This window comes from Budorcas taxicolor, chromosome 2 (assembly GCF_023091745.1).
Source record: "Budorcas taxicolor isolate Tak-1 chromosome 2, Takin1.1, whole genome shotgun sequence".
NCBI classification, from domain to species: Eukaryota; Metazoa; Chordata; class Mammalia; order Artiodactyla; family Bovidae; genus Budorcas; species Budorcas taxicolor.
In genome coordinates this window covers 148,698,064-148,714,650 of record NC_068911.1, presented here as the reverse complement: position 1 = coordinate 148,714,650, position 16,587 = coordinate 148,698,064, and the positions used below count along the sequence as shown (strand labels likewise).

The window sequence follows — 16,587 nt, the reverse complement described above, 5'->3', positions numbered from 1 at the left end:
GGATGGGGACAGAAGTGGACCGGTGGCGATACAGTGAGCACGGAAGGACTGAGGAGGCGGCGGGGGTGGGGGAGTGGGCGAGGCTTAAATTCCCTTTTTTCAGACTCCAAATGCCCAGTTTTTCTCACAGCGCATCGCTAGATCAGCCCACCACCAGGAACTCCCCTCCTCACTCCATGGCACCGCCATGATCCCATGATTCCTGCTTCCGAACCACCTTTTCCGGTCCCCAGGCATAGACGTAGGCCCACGCGTAGTGGTCTTTCTACCTTATTCCAGGACCGCGCCATGCTGCTGCCCCACAAGCCCCTCGGCCGCCTCTTCCGAGCGGGAACCTGCAGCGCCGAAACTCAGTCCCGCCGGATTCGGAGGGGAGTGGCTGGATTGCTGCAGGAGAAGCGGCTTCCCGCGGCGCCTGAAGGGGGCGGGGAAATTGTGCGTCGACACTCTGAGCATGCGCGGATTCACTGCGTTTGGTCCCTGGTTAAGAAACCGCGGACGGAGGAGCGTGGTAGGTTATACAGTCCATGGGGTCGCAAAGAGCGACTTCACTTTCACTTTAAGGAGCTTAAGGAAATCAGTCGTAAATATTCATTGGAAGGACTTATGTTGAAGCTGAAACTCCAATACTTTGGCCACCTGATGCGAAGAGCTGACTCATTTGAAAAGACCCTGACGCTGGGAACCATTGAAGGCGGGAGGAAAAGGGGACGACAGAGGAGGAGATGATTGTATGGCATCACCGACTCAATGGACATGAGTTTGAGTAAGCTCCAGGAATTGGTGATAGCAAGGCCTGGTGTGCTCCAGTCCATGGGATTGCAAAGAGTTGGACACGACTGAGCGACTGAACTGAACTGAAGGGACTTTGTGGTCTTCGAACTTCCCAGATTTCTAGAATTAAGTAAATAGGAATCTCTTCTCCGAAAGAGTCACTCTCCTTTTCTCACATTGAGAATAACACAGTGTTTTATGTCAGAGATCTGGAGTTAGATCTACTTGTATATGAGCATGAATCCAGAAAGTCAGTTGACTTCCCTAAAATTCTGTTTCTTCTTCTAAGAAGGATAAGGAAAGACAGCAGATGCGATGACCTTAGAACCAGTTCCTGAAGGAAAAGTAGTTTTCCAGGGAATCAAAAGTGGAAACAGCATTTTTTCTTGAAGAGGAGGTGGGATGTATATAGGCCTGGAGGCATGAACAGCATCTGCTAAAGATCTGCCAATACTTCAGAGTATCCCTGAGCGCCACAGGTGGTGCTAGTGGTAGAGAACCTGTCTGACAGTGCAGGAGATATGACTGGCAGGTTCAATCCCTGAGTGGGGAAGATCTCCTGGAGGAGGGCACTGCAACCCACTTCAGTATTCTTGCTTGGAGAATCCCATGGACAGAGGAGTCTGATGGGCTTAGCCCATATAGTCACAAAAACTAGACAGGACTGAAGTGGCTTAGCACATACCTAGTTTGGAAAGGGGGAAGTGCGGTTTAATTCAAGAAGAAGAATCTACAGAGATGTTCTAGAAGTGGCAGCTGTCAATTACAGTGCCTGACAATCTCCTCACCCCCCTTTCAAAGGAAACTGTCCAGCCTGCAGCCCCTTTGAGGGAGGCAGGCCCAAGTTGAAACTTGCACAGGAAAGGCTGTTTTCTGTACCAAATGATCTACAAGCTGATGGCTGATTGGACAAAGGATCTAGCAACTTGCAAGCGTCTGCCAACCTAGAACATTAAGTCTAATCATCTTGAAAAGCAGATATGAAGCTGGAAAGATGTGGGGAGGCCATGATGAGGGAGGGATCTTGAGGGAACCCAAATTACAAACAGACTGAAGCCAGAAGAGTCAGATACTTTCAGACTGGGCTTTTAGAGTCCGGGAAGTTCACCTAGATGTTGATTCAAGGAGTTATTTTAAGGCTGAAATAGTATTCTTAAAGTATTTTTTGTATGACAGTTAATTACTGGTGACTCACCATGGTGAAGGAGATCTCTATGCTTTATGTCCATGATTTTATCTTGTGTGTAGCCTCTATTTCCTTCTTTTTTCTCATTAGTATTAGATATGGACCAGTCATATCCATCAAGCTCCATCCAAATTGCAAATTATGAGCAAATAAGACAATTGATTATTTTAATCCAGTTAAGTTTTACCTGTTACACAAGAAATAACTGAAACAATAGGAATATTTTAAACTCTTGCTGTAGTGTAGATTAAGCTTTCCTTTGGAGTAGTTAACAAAGGCAAGTAAAAAATTTTAATTTGAAATTACAATTTAAGTTGCTAAAATGTATGATATTGTTCTGATATTGCTCTGATGAACTACATAAGTGATGAAGTGAGAACATTATACAAAATTAAAATGTGCAGGTTTTGTGTTCTGACAGAGGTGTAACGATGCTTATATGGGCAATTGGAAAAATTAGTTTAAAATCTTAACAAAGTACAGATATGAAATAAGATTATATCCCAGAAAGATGTGAGCAGTGATGTACCATGTTGATGTGATTTTAGAATACATTATGAGAAACGCTGGACTGGAAGAAACACAAGCTGGAATCAAGATTGCTGGGAGAAATATCAATAACCTCAGATATGCAGATGACACCACCCTTATGGCAGAAAGTGAAGAGGAACTAAAAAGCCTCTTGATGAAAGTGAAAGAGGACAGTGAAAAAGTTGGCTTAAAGCTCAACATTCAGAAAACTAAGATTATGGCATCCGGTCCCATCACTTCATGGGAAATAGATGGGGAAACAGTGGAAACAGTGTCAGACTTTATTTTGGAGGCTCCAAAATCACTGCAGATGGTGATTGCAGCCATGAAATTAAAAGACGCTTACTCCTTGGAAGGAAAGTTATGACCAACCTAGATAGTATATTCAAAAGCAGGGACATTACTTTGCCCACTAAGGTCCATCTAGTCAAGGCTATGGTTTTTCCAGTAGTCATGTATGGATGTGAGAGGTGGACTGTGAAGAAGGCTAAGCGTGGAAGAATTGATGCTTTTGAACTGTGGTGTTGGCAAAGACTCTTGAGAGTCCCTTGGACTGCAAGGAGATCCAACCAGTCCATTCTGAAGGAGATCAGCCCTGGGATTTCTTTGGAAGGACTGATGCTAAAGCTGAAACTCCAGTACTTTGGCCACCTCATGCGAAGAGTTGACTCATTGGAAAAGACTTTGATGCTGGGAGGGATTGGTGGCAGGAGGAGAAGGGGACGACAGAGGATGAGATGGCTGGATGGCATCGCTGACTCGATGGACGTGAATCTGAGTGAACTCTGGGAGTTGGTGATGGACAGGGAGGCCTGGCGAGCTGCGATTCATGGGGTCGCAAAGAGTCGGACACGACTGAGTGACTGAACTGAACTGAGTGAGTGAGTGAAGTCACTCAGTCGTGTCCGACTCTTTGCGACCCCATGGACTGTAGCCTACCAGGCTCCTCTGTCCATGGAATTTTCCAGGCAATAGTACTGGAGTGGATTGCCATTTCCTTCTCCAGGAGGATCTTCCTGACCCAGGGATCGAACCCGGGTCCTCCGCATTGTAGACAGACGCTTTACTGTCTGAGCCACCAGGGAAGCTTGAACTGAACTGAGAAAGATATAAAATACTTGTTAAAAATGATTAAAGAAAGCAATGCCAGTGATACAGATTATATTTAACACTTTTTGAAGCAGATTCAAAGAACCATAAAATAGGACAAAGGCAGGAAGCTTCTATAGGATAGATAATAACCAACAAAGAAGAGGAAAATAGAAAATAGCTAATTAGCTGTGGGCCACATAGTAAGCCTTGTTTGGAATGAGAAGGAACAAGGAAATAAGTATAGAGCCCAGAGTTGGCTTGCTGTCTGGGAGTTGGCTGACTACACACACAGTTGGCCCACCATACCATATCCATGGGTTGGGCAACCACAGGTTCAACCAACTGTGGATCAAGTTCAACCTCTGGTTCATTGAATTCAATGATGCAGAATCCAGATGTAAAGAACCAGCTCTACTATCATTTTTATAAGGGACTTGAGCATCCACAGAATTTGGTCTCCCCAGAGGTCCTAGATCCAATCCCCCACTGATGCTAGGGACAATTGTACTGTGTTTCTGGTCAAGCAGACCATTTAAAGGGATACAAAAGTAAACTAAAATTTTGGTTTGCTGGTATGGCACCTAGGCAGGAGTGGCGCCATCTTGGGCCTAGAAGTATTTCAACAAGCTTATGTTAGTAATTAAAGAGGAGGAAATTTCTGATTTTGGCCACTAATCTTTTACAACACTGTAAAACTTAAGCCCTGGATGGCCCTCAATGATGCAATGAATCAAGTCATCTAAAATTAATTCTTTTAAAGATTTAGAACCTTGTTTCATTGGAAACCATGGATAATCATAATCCAAGGAGATTTTGCTCCCCCTGGACTTGAACTGAAATGAAGGATGGCAACTTAATGTTGATGGACTAGATGGCTTGGGAGACTTCCTGGTGGTCCAGTGGTTAAAACTCCACACTTCCACAACCTAGATGTCCATCGGCAGATGAATGGATAGGAAAGCTGTGGTACATATACACAATGGAATATTATTCAGCCTTTAAAAGAATGCATTTGAATCAGTTCTAATGAGGTGGATGAAACTGGAGCCTATTATACAGAGTGAAGTCAGAAAAAAAAACACCAATACAGTATATTAATGCATATATATGGAATGTAGAAAGATGGTAACGATGACCCTATATGCGAGACAGCAAAAGAGACACATGTAAAGAACAGACTGGAGAAGGCAATGGCACCCCACTCCAGTACTCTTGCCTGGAAAATCCCATGGACAGAGGAGCCTGGAAGGCTGCAGTCCATGGGGTCGCTACAAGTTGGATACGACTGAGTGACTTCACTTTCACTTTTCACTTTTCACTTTCATGCATTGGAGAAGGAAATGGCAACCCACTCCAGTGTTCTTGCCCGGAGAATCCCAGGGACGGGGGAGCCTGGTGGGCTGCCATCTATGGGGTTGCACAGAGTCGGACACGACTGAAGTGACTTAGCAGGAGCAAAGAACAGACTTTTGAACTCTGTGGGAGAAGGCGAGGGTGGGATGATTTGAGAGAATAGCATTGAAACATGTATAATATCATATGTGAAATAGATCACCAGTCCAAGTTCGATGAATGAGACAAGGTGCTCAGGGCTGTCCTTTGGGATGACCCTGAGGGATGGAATGGGGAGGGAGGTGGGAGGGGGGTTCAGGATGGGGAACACATGTACACCCATGGCTGATTCATGTGAATGTATGGCAAAAACCACCACAATATTGTAAAGTAATTAGCCTCCAGTTAAAATAAAAATAAACTCTGTGCTTCCAATTCAGGGGGCACAGTTCGATTCCTGGTTAGGGAACTAAAATCCTACATGCTGCATGCCCCCCTCACCCCCCCCCCCAAAAAAAAAACACTTGGCAACATTGATATTATTATACTGGATCTAATACAGTTTACCCAGCTCAGTATATTATAGCCGCAAAGCAACTGGAAAGCATAGTCCTCCTTCCTGATATTTACCAAAGAGATTATGTAACTATGAGCTAACAGAATGTTGAAATATGGCATTTAAGTCTCTAGTTTCTCCTCTAAAATTCTCTAGGCATTTGCTAACAGCTGAGATGAGATTGCTTTGGGTCTGTTTGGTGAGGTTTTCCTTCCTCTAGTTTAGACTTTCCCATCTCTCTCTCAGAGCCCTTTTGAAATGATTTTATGAACCTATGGGTTCCGCTAGCTGGCGAGCTCAACTAGGGTGAGGGCTACATCTACTTCATCTAGGTATCCCTTGTTCCTTACCCTAACCCCACCCTCCTCCATCCCACAGGGACATCTTACCTTTGTCCTAATCATGACTGCTTTGGGCCTTGCCCACTGGTTTCCTTAACCTCTGAAAAAAATGTGGCAAATAAAGCTGCAACTTCCTAATGTAGGCTTAGGTAAATCTGTGATCTGTTGGACGAGTCCACCAAAACAGAAGCCTCACAAATTGGTGGTAGGTGGGAAGAGTCAAGATATTAAGGACCCATATTAAGACCATTACACACCTATAAAACAGTCACCATGCTCACTCTTTTTCTGAAAACTGTAGTGTTCAAAGCAATGTTGGAGAGACTCAGAGACAAAGTGAGCAAACATTAATTAGATTTTATTGTCTTCAATTGTTTATCTCTCTGCAAAACCACCAGACAGCACCAAAGTTATCTTCAATAACGTTGGACAGAATTGAGTTTTTTCAAACTAATGATAGTTATTTTTCAAAGGGTGGGTTTCCCTCTGAAGGTGGAATTCAGCACCATGCATTAGGCAAATGTCCCTGGCCTTCTGTGGCATAGCGTTACCTGACCCATTGGGTTTGATTCACAGCAGTTCTTTCAACAGCTTCTTCCTGAAACAAGAACATGGACACCAGCTCTTCTTGTAAGGACCCAAACTTTAAAAATCTGCGTGACCTCATACGATTTTTTTTTTTTTTAAAATTAGAAAGGGATCCCTCAGGAATGTTTTTAAGTTCAGACTGTATTAGTCTGGATTCATCTGGTTTATACCCTCAGAGGCCACGAAGACCCAAGCTTCTCAGCAAAGATTCTATTTGTTGATGAACTCCAGAAAATTCTGAGTGAGGTTTGGTCAAACCATCCCAAGCTGGGGCTTCCCAGGTGGCTGGTTCAGTGGTAAAGAATCTGCCTGCCAGTGCAGGAAACACAGAAGACATAGGTTCAGTCCCTGGGTCAGGAAGATCCCCGGGAGGAAATGGCAACTTGCTCCAGTACTCTTGCCTGGAGAATCCCATGGACAGAGGAGCCTGGCGGGCTACGGTCCATAGGGTTGTAGAGCTGGACATGACTGAGCATACACGCACACCCAAAGCTGAGTCCATCTCCTTTTGCTTAGGGTTAGTGACCCTGCAGGGGGCTGGGTGACGGGGCGGGGGGGGGGGGGATGTCTGACAGATGCAATGCCTCTCTTCACAGCCCTTCATCCGTACATTAAATATCATCACCCAGTCCATCTTCACTACCTGGAAAAAAGCTATGCTACTACAATTTGTACATGATATAATTGCACTCAGCTATCCACTCTTCCTTTTGAAAACACCTGAAACCATATGGCATTACAGATATTTAATTGCAACACATGAGTTGCTAATATCTGTGTGGTTTATGCATAGTATATGTACCTAGTATCTATGTACAAGTTCTCTGTGTAAGATTTAGGCTTAAATAAATAAATACATACATAAATACAACTATATTCACAGTTTGGGATCTGAATGTATTTGAATTATTACTGTAAGCCAGAGACTCTTACTTGCCTACCAAAATAGCCATTCTTTCCTTGTCTCTTAAATTAGCAGAATCCAAATATTTAGAATACAGCTGCCCAGTCAAAAGACTACATTTTCCAGCCTCTTTTGCTCATGAGGTCATGTGACTAAGGCCTGGCCAATGAGATAGGAGAAGTGTTGAGAGGGACTCCTGGGAAACCTTAGCTTAGGAAGAGTGTATGTGCTTTTCTCTGCCCTGTCCTCTGTTCTGTCTGAAACACGGATGGGATGACTGGAGATGTAGTCAGCACTGGTCGCTGAGGATAAAGGTGATAAGGGTTGGGAAATAGAAAGCCTGGAACTCTGATGACTTCATCCATTTCCCTGATGGTCTGCCTCCAGACTTCTGTATAAGAAAGAACAGACTTGTCTTGTTTAAACTACTGATATTTGGACTTCAATTATATTTGATATAAATCAAAATTAAGTGATACACACAAATTCGTACATTATGCTACACTGTAGCAACCCTGCTTCTTATACGTTTCATTCCATCACTATCTATTATCTTACTAGTGGATTTGGTCTTCCCTGAGCCTCCTTATTCTGTCACATTTAGTCACATACTAACCTGGGTTCCAGGCACCAGGAATACCTTCAAGGTCCTGAAGTGTTGCACACCTGAACTTCCTTGTCCCAGATAAAGGGTTATCTTAGGGTAAGGAACAAAGCAGAGTTTATCCATTAGATGGACTGCTGCTGCTGCTGCTAAGTCGCTTCAGTCGTGTCCGACTCTGTGCGACCCCATAGACGGCAGCCCATCAGGCTCCTCCGTCCCTGGGATTCTCCAGGCAAGAACACTGGAGTGGGTTGCCATTTCCTTCTCCAGTGCATGAAAGTGAAAAGTGAAAGTGAAGTCGCTCAAGTCGTGCCCGACTCTTAGCGACCCCATGGACTACAGCCCACCAGGCTCCTCTATCCCTGGGGTTTTCCACTGGAGTGGGGTGCCATTGCCTGGACTATTTGGGCACAAATTGCTTTTCTGTTTCCTGCCCTCCTGGAAACCAACAAGATGGTAGGACAGATAAGTGTGGGCTAAAATTTTCCAGAAGAACAGTGTATAGTGGGGAGAGAAGGAATAATTTAAACAAGGAGTATTGTGGAATTGGAGGATGATAAACAGGCTACTAAGACCAGAGAATGAAGTAAGTCATTGGGAATTTAGACAGTGGATGTTTCTACCTCCTGGGTGGCATCCTTGTTGGACAGATTGCCTGAGATATTGTCTGATTCAAGCAACTCCACAATGCTATAGGGAGAACAGTCTTCCAGACCCAGCTTACTGCATAGCCAACCACAGAAGCCTTTCTCCATGTCCCGGGCAGCTTGCCACCAGGCTTCCCAGGACCATGAGAGCTGGACCACGGCCGCGTAGAGGCCCAGGGAAGAGGCCATGGCCATGATGAGCACTGGATAGAAGAGAATGAGGCAGGGGCAACAGGAGATCTTGTGCCAGAAGGTCCTCTCCTCGTTGTACACGAGAAAGATGTTGTACCAAGTGATGGTGCCATAGTAGAAAGAGACCACAAAGGAGAGGAGGAAAACCACAGGCAGGCAGACCAACGTCCAGAGGACCACGTGTGGCCCACGGTCTGCTCCCAGCTGGCAGGCCTTTCTGCATCCAGGCGTCGTTTCCCTTGACGATGCCTTGGGCTTAGTGAGTTCCTGCAGTTCCTTCTCTGTCAATGTGACATGGATGTCTACCATCTGCCCCTTTTTCTTTCCTCGGGTGATGGTCCCAGTTAATGTGACATAGCGGCTGTCCACAGGCACGTTCCACACACCTGCAGGTCACAAAGAGGCGAAAGTCAAGATCAGAAGAACAGACATTTCATCAGTGTTGGCCTCTGAGACTGGAGCTGAGTACAAGAAGGTCCTTTATTCTGGTCCCTGACAGCATACGAAGTCAGTGATTTCACAGCAGATTCAATGAGTCTCCCTAGAGGGAAGGTTTAGTATTCCCGTGATCAACTCTCCTGCCAGGGCCCTGCTAAGACTGTGAAGCAGGTTAAGCTTGTTTTTTATTATCCCTACTTCTCTGGGCTTCTATTATGTCTACAATATGGAAGGGAGTAAGAACTCTACCAAAGGTGCTTCTTCAGCATGATCGTATTTCTGGTTTGTAAGTGCTGTGAAAATACTGCAAAAAAGCAAAATGGCTGTCTGGGGAGGCCTTACAAATAGCTGTGAAAAGAAGAGAAGTGAAAAGCAAAGGAGAAAAGGAAAGATATAAGCATCTGAATGCAGAATTCCAAAGAATAGCAAGAAGAGATAAGAAAGCCTTTCTTCAGCGATCAATGCAAAGAAATAGAGGAAAACAATAGAATGGGAAAGACTAGAGATCTCTTCAAGAAAATTAGAGATACCAAGGAAATATTTCATGGAAAGATGGGCTCGATAAAGGACAGAAATGGTATGGACCTCACAGAAGCGGAAGATATTAAGAAGAGTTGGCAAGAGTACACAGAAGAACTGTACAAAAAAGATCTTCACAACCCGGATAATCATGATGGTGTGATCACTCATCTAGAGCCAGACATCCTGGAATGTGAAGTCAAGTGGGCCTTAGAAAGCATCACTACGAACAAAGCTAGTGGAGGTGATGGAATTCCAGTGGAGCTGTTTCAAATCCTGAAAGATGATGCTGTGAAAGTGCTGCACTCAATATGCCAGCAAATTTGGAAAACTCAGCAGTGGCCACAGGACTGGAAAAGGTCAGTTTTCATTCCAATCCCAAAGAAAGCCAATGCCAAAGAAAGCCAATGCCAAAGAATACTCAAACTACCGCACAATGGCACTAATCTCACATGCTAGTAAAGTAATGCTCAAAATTCTCCAAGCCAGGCTTCAGCAATACGTGAACCATGAACTTCCTGATGTTCAAGCTGGTTTTATAAAAGGCAGAGGAACCAGAGATCAAATTGCCAACATCTTCTGAATCATGGAAAAAGCAAGAGAGTTCCAGAAAAAACATCTATTTCTGCTTTATTGACTATGCCAAAGCTTTTGACTGTGTGGATCACAATAAACTGTGCAATATTCTGAAAGAGATGGGAATACCAGACCACCTGACCTGCCTCTTGAGAAACCTATATGCAGGTCAGGAAGCAACAGTTAAAACTGGACATGGAACAACAGACTGGTTCCAAATAGGAAAAGGAGTACATCAAGGCTGTATATTGTCACCCTGCTTATTTAACTTCTATGCAGAGTACATCATAAGAAACGCTGGACTGGAAGAAGCACAAGCTGGAATCAAGATTGCCAGAAATATCAAAAACCTCAGATACGCAGATGACACCACCCTTATGGCAGAAAGTGAAGAGGAACTAAAAAGCCTCTTGATGAAAGTGAAAGAGGAGAGTGAAAAAGTTGGCCTAAAGCTCAACATTCAGAAAACGATCACGGCATCCGGTCTCATCACTTCATGGGAAATAGATGGGGAAACAGTGGAAACTGTGTCAGACTTTATTTTGGGGGGCTCCAAAATCACTGCAGATGGTGACTGCAGCCATGAAATTAAAAGACACTTACTCCTTGGAAGAAAAGTTATGACCAACCTAGATAGCATATTCAAAAGCAGAGACATTGCTTTGCCGACTAAGCTCTGTCTAGTCAAGGCTATGGTTTTTCCAGTGGTCATGTATGGATGTGAGAGTTGGACTGTGAAGAAGGCTGAGCACCGAAGAACTGATGCTTTTGAACTGTGGTGATGGAGAAGACTCTTGAGAGTCCCTTGGACTGCAAGGAGATCCAACCAGTCCATTCTGAAGAAGATCAGCCCTGGGTGTTCTCTGGAAGAAATGATGCTAAAGCTGAAACTCTAGTACTTTGGCCACCTCATGCGAAGAGTTGACTCATTGGAAAAGACTTTGATGCTGGGAGGGATTGGTGGCAGGAGGAGAAGGGGACGACAGAGGATGAGATGGCTGGATGGCATCACTCACTCGATGGACGTGAATCTGAGTGAATTCTCGGAGTTGGTGATTGACAGGGAGGCCTGGTGTGCTGTGATTCATGGGGTCGCAAAGAGTCAGACACGACTGAGCAACTGAACTGAACCGAGTATCAGCTACTGTGTGTGAAGGTGGCACCGTATATGCGTGTTATACTGATGGGCAGCCGACTCCTCTTCTCTCCTTATTCCTACCCCCATGCTTCTGAGAGAGGCCCCTTCATAAACTGGTCGACATCCCAGCCTTCATATCCAAGTTGTGTACACACACAGGCACCACACATACACACATGCACACTGCATACACATTCCCCAGCACCAATGCTCCACCAGTACCACCACCACTATTCCCACCACCAGCAACATCACTCCCACCCCCACCAAACAGCCACTCTCTGGCAGGCCTGGGAGTGAGGCTGCAGGTCGTGAAAGTAAAGCATCCATGGTCCTTAGTATGTGAAGGCTTTTGGTCGGCAGCTCCCCAAGGCCCTGTGGACTTCTAGCCCCTGGCTGGATGAGGAACAGAATGGGGCCACCTCAAGAGCAAATGTCCCTTCCTCTGAGAGGCTGTGCGGTCTAGCCCTCCCCCACTTCCCTCACTTGGTCACCTTCCTTCCTGTCACGGAGGTTTACTGTCTTTGGAACCTGTACCACTGTTACCTTTTATTATCTTTTGAAATCATCTTTTGTTTGCTGAGTTGTTTGCTATCTATCTTCGCCTGACTGGAAGGTAAATGGCATGAGAGCAGCAACTTGGCTCATCCCATTCACCATGGGCATATGTCTTGGGGATGAGCCATACACACAGATAGATCTACCATGTCCGTCTATTGCTGCATAATGACACTTAATATAGACGTCATGCAGTCTCCTTAGCAGCAACAAACATTTTTATAACTGCTTCCTTATGCACACTGGGCATGTGGTAAATACTGAGAATTTCTAGGACGTAAGCTATGCATATTTTGAATTTAATAGATATTGACATATTTCCCAAAAGCAGATACCTTTTCCACATGAGGTATATGAGAGTATATCCATTTCTTCACATTGATGTTAATATCTTTTACCTAATTTTTTTGCCATCCATATAGGAAGTGAATATTATATAATGAAGGAATATTATAACTCATGATGTTATAATTCACATTTTCCTGATTATTATGAACGTCAACTACATGTATTAAAGAGTTAGCCTGGTTGGCTTATATTACTAATTTTTGTGTATAAATTGGTCTCTTCTATTATACTACGAATTTCAAAAAAAGTAGAGTTCTCCTCCATATTACCTAGAAGAGAACCACAATAAATGCTCAGTAAATATTGTTGATTTGTTGGATGAAGACTGCAACATCGTGAGAAGAAATGTATCATCAGTAAGCAGTAGGTCAGGTCTGGCTTCTGGAAGATCCTCACTGGGCCTCCTCCCTGTGGCTTTAAGCAGGTGACCCCAGAGAGACTCACCATCATCCACAGGACAGTCTAGGAAATCATCTCCCTCCTCCTCTTTAGGCTGATCCCCACCTTCTGACTCCCCAGGCTCCTCATCCAGTGTCTCACTCTCTGACCGGTAGATGATGATAGATTCTGGGCGGGACTCTTTCCTCTTCTTTTTCCTGCGCCCCATGGTGCATTCCCCATCGAGGACCAGAGCAGTTGCCATGGCTTTCCTCAGGGAGCTGTGGTGGGGGCTTGCGAGCTGACTCTGGCCTTCCCCCGGTGCTGGCTCTTCCATCTTCGTCTTCAACTCTAGCCGTTCCTTGTCAAGAGTTCACTCCGCCAGAGGAAACTTGTGACCCACAACATCACAGAGCTTCTTCCAGGGTGCAGCTGATGCAAAGGCGTTCCAGTGATGAGTTGCACTTAAAAGATAGGGAAACAAAGTCATCAACAGGGAATGAATAGAGATGGAGAAGGGTTTAGGAAATGGTCCTCAACTTGGCAGACACCTTCCCCTCCATTTATTTCTCACAAAACTTTATTTCGAGAGTAATATGGACATATGTTTACAATAATGAATCGTGAATAAAATTTTATTTGTGTTGCTATATTTTGAGTTGCATGTATTATGTAAAACCCATCAATCTAGCTGGGGAATGCCAAGTATAAAGAAGTTGGGTGAAGAAGCCTTACAGACAGGTTAAGGACCATTCTTCCTTGCACCATAGATGGAGATTCCTATGGCTGGGACTAGCATTCCAGGCTTCTAGCTATTAAGCCAGACATTACAACTATACTCAAATGGTTGAATGCAACTTTGAGCAAGTAGTGCCACTCAACACTGGCACCACTTCACCAACCATGCCTTCCCTGATATTCTATAAAGAAGACACTCGTCTCCTGGTTTCTTGTTAGCCCAAGATCCCAGAATTGTTGGGGTCTGTTCTAGCACCTTTTGGGAGACCAGTGGAAAGAATGCACACATTTCACTCTTATCACTTTGTCTCCTCTTCTATTCTTCAGGTAAAAAGTGGGAGAGAGGAGAGTCTATACAACATATTTTAAAGAAAAAACACATCAGCCTGTGTTCTTGGCACATGAGTCATAAAGGGGAAAGTAGTGTTTTGAGTGCTATTGCTGAAGAGGTGCCAATTAGCAAGTATCCAGCTAGTGGCATTTAAAAAATTCTTCTTAACAAAATTGTTATTACATGGGGTTGGTGCAAAAGTGATTGAGGTTCAAAAGTAATTGCGGTTGACTTATGCAGGAGGTGCAAGAGATGTGGGTTTGATCCCTGGGTCAGGAAGATTCCCTGGAGAAAGGAATGGCAACCCACTCCAGGATTTTTGCCTGGTGAATTCCACGGACAGAGGAGTCTGGCAAGCTACAGTTCATGGGAACACAAAGAGTCGGACATGATTGAGCAACTATCACTTTCACTTTTTTTGCACCAACCACAATTACTTTTTAACCTCTATTACTTTTGCACCAACAACAATTACTATTGCACCAACCTCAATTAATTTTGCATCAACTGCAATTACTATCACTTTTCTATCAATCACAATTACTTTTGAACTGCACTTACTTTTGCACCAACCACAATTACTTTTGCATTTCAATCACTTTGGCACCAACCGCAATTATTTTTGCAACCTAATATTATGGAAAGTTTCAAATATGTAAAAGGAGAAAATTTTTATTAGGGAAAGTGGCAAACCTTTACAGAAGCAAAGAGAATAATTTGAATGAACCTTCACTGTACCTCTCACACAATTTCAACAATAAGCAAAATATCAGTAGCCAATTTTGTTTCATTTCCTCATATTATTTAAAAGCAAAGATTAGATATCATTTCAGGAGTCAACACAGATGGGATTCAGTCCTTGGGTCAGGAAGATCCCCAGGAATAGGAAATGGCATCTCACTCAATTATTTTTGCCTAGAAGATTCCATGGACTGAGGATCCTGGCGGACTACAGTCCATGGGGCCACAAAGAGTCAGATAATGACTGAGAAACTGAACACACACACATGATATTGTGATTATCTTTTTTCAAAAAGAGAGTCCTTATACGTAAGAGATATATGCTGAAACAGTTACATCTGGTGGATCATCGAAAAAGCAAGAGAGTTCCAGAAAAACATCTATTTCTGCTTTATTAAATATGCCAAAGCCTTTGACTGTGTGGATCACAACAAACTGTGGAAAATTCTTAAAGAGATGGGAATACCAGACCACCTGATCTGCCTCCTGAGAAACTTGTATGCAGGTCAAGAAGCAACAGTTAGAACTGGACATGGGACAACAGACTGGTTCCAAATGGAGAAAGGAGTACGTCAAGGCTGTATATTGTCACCCTGCTTATTTAACTTATATGCAGAATACATCATGTGAAATGCCAGGCTGGATGAAGCACAAGCTGGAATCAAGATTACAGGGGAAAATATCAATAACCTCAGATATGCAGATGACACCACCCTTATAGTTAAAGCAAAGAAGAATTAAAGAGCCTCTTGATGAAAGTGAAAGAGGAGAGTGAAAAAGTTGGCTTAAAACTCAACATTCAGAAAACTAAGATCATGGCATCCGGTCCCATCACTTCATGGCAAATAGGAGGAGAGACAATGGAAAAAGTGAAAGACTTTATTTTTGGGGGCTCCAAAATCACTGCATATAGTGACTGCAGCCATGAAATTAAAAGACGCTTGCTCCTTGGAAGAAAAGCTATGACCAATCTAGACAGCATATTAAAAAGCAGAGACATTACTTTGCCAACAAAGGTCCATCTAGTCAAAGCTATGGTTTTTCCAGTAGTCATGTATGGATGTGAGAGTTGGGTTATAAAGAAAGCTGAGCACCGAAGAATTGATGTTTTCAACTGTTGGAGAACACTCTTGAGAGTTCCTTGGATTGCAAGGAGATCCAACCAGTCAATCCTAAAGGAAATCAGTCCTGAATATTCATTGGAAGACTGATGCTGATGCTGAAACTCCAATACTTTGGTCACCTAATTCGAAGAACTGACTCATTTGAAAAGACCCTGATGGTTGGAAAGATTGAAGGTGGGAGGAGAAGGGGACGACAGGATGAGATGGTTGGATGGCATCACTGACTCAACAGACATGAGTTTGAGTAAGCTCCAGGAGTTGGTGATGGACAGGGAGGCCTGGCGTGCTGCAGTCCATAGAGTCGCAGAGTTGGACACAACTGAGCGACTGAACTGAACTGAAGAGATAAAGCAAGAAAAAAATTCCCTTTTTCCAAGGTTTCAAATAATAGAAATAAGAGAAGAGACAGGATTCTGCTCTTTTTCCTGCATGGTAAAGAGCTTCGCCCATCCACCACCATCCCTAGTCCAAAGATTATGAACGAATGTGATACTGCAGACTGTTAACCTCAATCCACCATGAGCTCTGAATCCTCAGTCATTCTGAGGTAGGGGGAATAGGTTTTAAAGCATATACTACTCAAACTCTGGAACTTGAAGCATAAACTACTGATTTTAAGCCATTTTTGAAAGAAATTCTCCAAGTAATTCTTAAATGCATCCTCAACTTTTTCCCATCTTCATTGGTACCACTGTGGTCTATGAGGCCATCATCTCTTACTACGGTTCTAAAAATGCTCCTTATCTTCTGGCTTCTATTCTTGCTGTCTTGCAATCAATTCTCCACTTAGCAGTTAGAAAGGTCTTTTAAAAACATACATAAAATCAGGCCATTTTCTGTTTAAAATCCTCCAGTGACTTCCCATTGGTATAAAATGAAATTTAAACTTGTCCTGTGGCCTAAAGACCTGTGGATCTGGCCCCTCTCTGTCCTACCATCCTAGCCTACACC

At 43.8% G+C, this 16,587-nt stretch overlaps 2 protein-coding genes across 2 annotated transcripts in view; both read right to left on the bottom strand.

Moving 5' to 3' along the window:
- XRCC5 (X-ray repair cross complementing 5) overlaps nucleotides 1-389 on the bottom strand; it is a 90,696-nt gene extending 90,307 nt beyond the window's left edge. The window contains exon 1 of the mRNA XM_052664340.1: nucleotides 270-389. Coding sequence (XP_052520300.1) covers nucleotides 270-290 — 21 coding nt within the window. The 5' untranslated portion in view covers nucleotides 291-389. The remainder of the gene's footprint in view (nucleotides 1-269) is intronic.
- Nucleotides 390-8,510: 8,121 nt separating this feature from the next.
- TMEM169 (transmembrane protein 169) lies at nucleotides 8,511-13,039 on the bottom strand. The gene is made up of 2 exons (XM_052636222.1): nucleotides 12,769-13,039; nucleotides 8,511-9,133 (listed from the first exon to the last, which is right to left on the bottom strand). The coding sequence occupies exons 1-2, from the start codon at nucleotides 13,037-13,039 to the stop codon at nucleotides 8,511-8,513; spliced, it is 894 nt and encodes a 297-aa protein (XP_052492182.1).
- Between the last annotated feature and the right edge of the window lie 3,548 nt (nucleotides 13,040-16,587).

Coding starts and splice junctions, on each gene's coding strand:
- TMEM169 (XM_052636222.1), bottom strand. CDS start 13,039: ATGGAAGAGCCAGCACCGGGGGAAGGCCAGAGTCAGCTCGCAAGCCCC. Junction 9,134..12,768: donor AGACTGTCCTGTGGATGATG/GTGAGTCTCTCT, acceptor TGTGACCTGCAG/GTGTGTGGAACGTGCCTGTG.